Source organism: Gracilinanus agilis, unplaced genomic scaffold, assembly GCF_016433145.1.
Source record: "Gracilinanus agilis isolate LMUSP501 unplaced genomic scaffold, AgileGrace unplaced_scaffold57506, whole genome shotgun sequence".
Classification (NCBI taxonomy): Eukaryota; Metazoa; Chordata; class Mammalia; order Didelphimorphia; family Didelphidae; genus Gracilinanus; species Gracilinanus agilis.
Genome location: NW_025393028.1, coordinates 1,892 through 4,461, shown reverse-complemented (window position 1 = coordinate 4,461; position 2,570 = coordinate 1,892). Strand labels below are relative to the sequence as shown.

At 39.2% G+C, this 2,570-nt stretch overlaps 1 protein-coding gene across 1 annotated transcript; it reads left to right on the top strand.

Annotated features, from left to right (window-relative positions):
* Positions 1-683: 683 nt before the first annotated feature.
* LOC123256274 (ribonuclease H1-like) lies at positions 684-1,190 on the top strand. Its single transcript, XM_044684927.1, has one exon. The coding sequence runs from the start codon at positions 684-686 to the stop codon at positions 1,188-1,190; it is 507 nt and encodes a 168-aa protein (XP_044540862.1).
* The last annotated feature ends 1,380 nt before the right edge of the window (positions 1,191-2,570 follow it).

Below are 2,570 nucleotides of genomic sequence, written 5' to 3'. Positions count from 1 at the left end.
AATGAGAAACTGGTTTTAAGCTATCTGAATAAACAGAGATATTGTTTTCTTTTTTCTTTTTTAATATGGAGTTTTTCAGGATTTTTCCATGGTTACATGATTCATGTTCTCTCCCTCTTGATTTCCCTCCCCCTTCCAGGACCGGACTAGCATTTTTGTTGGCTTATACATGTATTATCTCAATAGTTATTTTCATATTTTTCATTTTTGTAATAGAGTAATCTTTTAAAACCAAAACTTAAATCCTCTACCCATATAAACAAGTGATGAATTATATGTTGTTTTTCTGCATTTTTACTCCTACAGTTCTTTCTCTCAATGTAGACAGCATTCTTTCTCTTAAGCCCCTCAGGATTGTCCAGGATCACTGCTTTGCTTGTTGTGTATAATAGCAAAGTCAATCACATTTCATTGTCCCACAATGTTACAGTCTCTGTGTACAATATTCTCCTGGTTCTGCTGATTTCACTCTGCATCAATTCATGGAGATCTTCCCAGTTTTTATAGAAATCAAACAGATCATCCTTCCTTATAACAAAATAGTATTCCTTTAACCACAGTATTCATAAACCACAATTTTAAGCCCAAATATTACTGGCTTGTTGAATTCATTTTTGAAAAAGTTAGGAAATAGGAACAATTTCTTGATGTTAAAAAGAGGATCACTGGCCCCAGAATGGGACATGCTGAAGCTCTGGGCCGCTGTCCCCGAAGTAGCCGCGGGTGCCTTCGGCCGCTGGGGCCCGCGCTTTCTGTGCAGGGGCATGTTCTACGCGGTGAGGAGGGGCCGCCAGACCGATGTGTTCCTCACCTGGAGTGAATGTCAAGCTCAAGTGGACCGATTTCCTGCTGCAAGGTTTAAGAAGTTTGCCTCTGAGGATGAGGCTTGGGCCTTTGTCCGAAATGCAACAAGTCCTGATCATTCAACAGAGCAGAAAAAGAAATGTGACACACAGGACCCCAAACTGAATCCAAACAAGAGACCCCATGAATCATCAGGTGAAGAGGAAGAGCCTTGCCCAAAGATTGCAAAACAAGCTGTGGACTCAGTACCCTCACTTAGCAAAGATATATTTTCTTATATGGGAGATGCGGCTGTGGTTTACACAGATGGCTGCTGCTCCAGTAATGGGAGGAGGAGAGCTCGAGCTGGCATAGGTGTTTACTGGGGGCCAGGCCATCCCCTGTAAGTAACATGAAGGTGTGGCTTTGTTTTAAACTTCACATCAGTTTCTGAGATTCATATGTACCCAGTTGCTTTGACATATTTTAAAACTTGTCAGGGCTTTGAGGAGAATCTGCTGTAACAATTTGAGAAGCATAGTTTTTCATGGCAAGAGTACTGAACTGGGAAGCTGGAGAGTGCCATGAGCACTTAATTTCTGTGGGACTCTCACAAATACATCATTTAGCTTTTCTGAGTTCAGGTTATTAGAAAGATCAAATGGGATACTGAGGATGTTAAGTATGTTGCAAGCTTCAATGGTTATTTAAATATAATGGAACTTGAGAACCAGAATAGATCTTAACAATCACCTAGTTCGGCCAGTATGCAAAAAAGAGTCTTCATTATAACAAACTTAACAAGTGGTCATCCAACCTCTATTTGAAAACCTCTAAAAAGGAAGAATTTCCACCTTAGGAGGCATCCCATTCCAATTTGGGGCAGCTTTAATAAAGAAGTTTTCCCTGACATAAAGTCTAAATTGGTTTCTTTGCAGCTTGGTTCTGCCTTCTGGGACCAGTCAGAGCAAATCCAGTATCTACACCACAAAACAGACTTTCTGATACTTGAAGACAACTATACCATCCCCCCAAGCCTTATTTTTTCCAGTTAAACATGCCTTGTTCTTTCATATGATTCTCATAAAACCAAGGCCTCCTCACCATTCTGGTACACATCTGCTCTACAATCTCCATTATTAATATCTTTATTAAATCTTGGTACTTAGGACTGAACACAGCATTGAACTCAGATCTGATGAAGACAGAGTAAAAAAATGGCCTTATACCTCTTTACTCCTACCTCTCAGTGCAACCCAAGATCCCATTGCCTTTTCTGGCTGCCATAGATTCAGTCCACTAAAATTCTTTGATCTTTTTCAGAATTTCTGTCTAACCGTGCCTCCTCTATCACTCATGACACTGATTTTTTTGTAAGCAAATGTAACACCACATTTCTCTCTATTCACTTTCACCTTATTAGATTTAGCATAATGATTTATAGCCTGTAAAAGATCCAGTTTTGTGTTTTATGCATATTATAACAACAAGGCATTTATGTCTTTATCCCAGTCAGAGATAAAAACAAGAGTGTCAAGCACAGATCCCCAAAGAACACAACTGGAGACCTCCTGTCAAAGCTCACATGATGATAATAAATTACTTTTTAAGACTGGCCATACAGCATTTGTAAATCCAAATCCATATCTCTTCACTTTGATAAACCATGTCCACAATATTTTCCTCATCTACTAGATTGGATATTTTGTTTTCCATAATAGATATCATTGACAGTGGTTCTGAAGTCACATCAGCCATTTCTTTCAGTATCCAAGGATGCAGTTTAT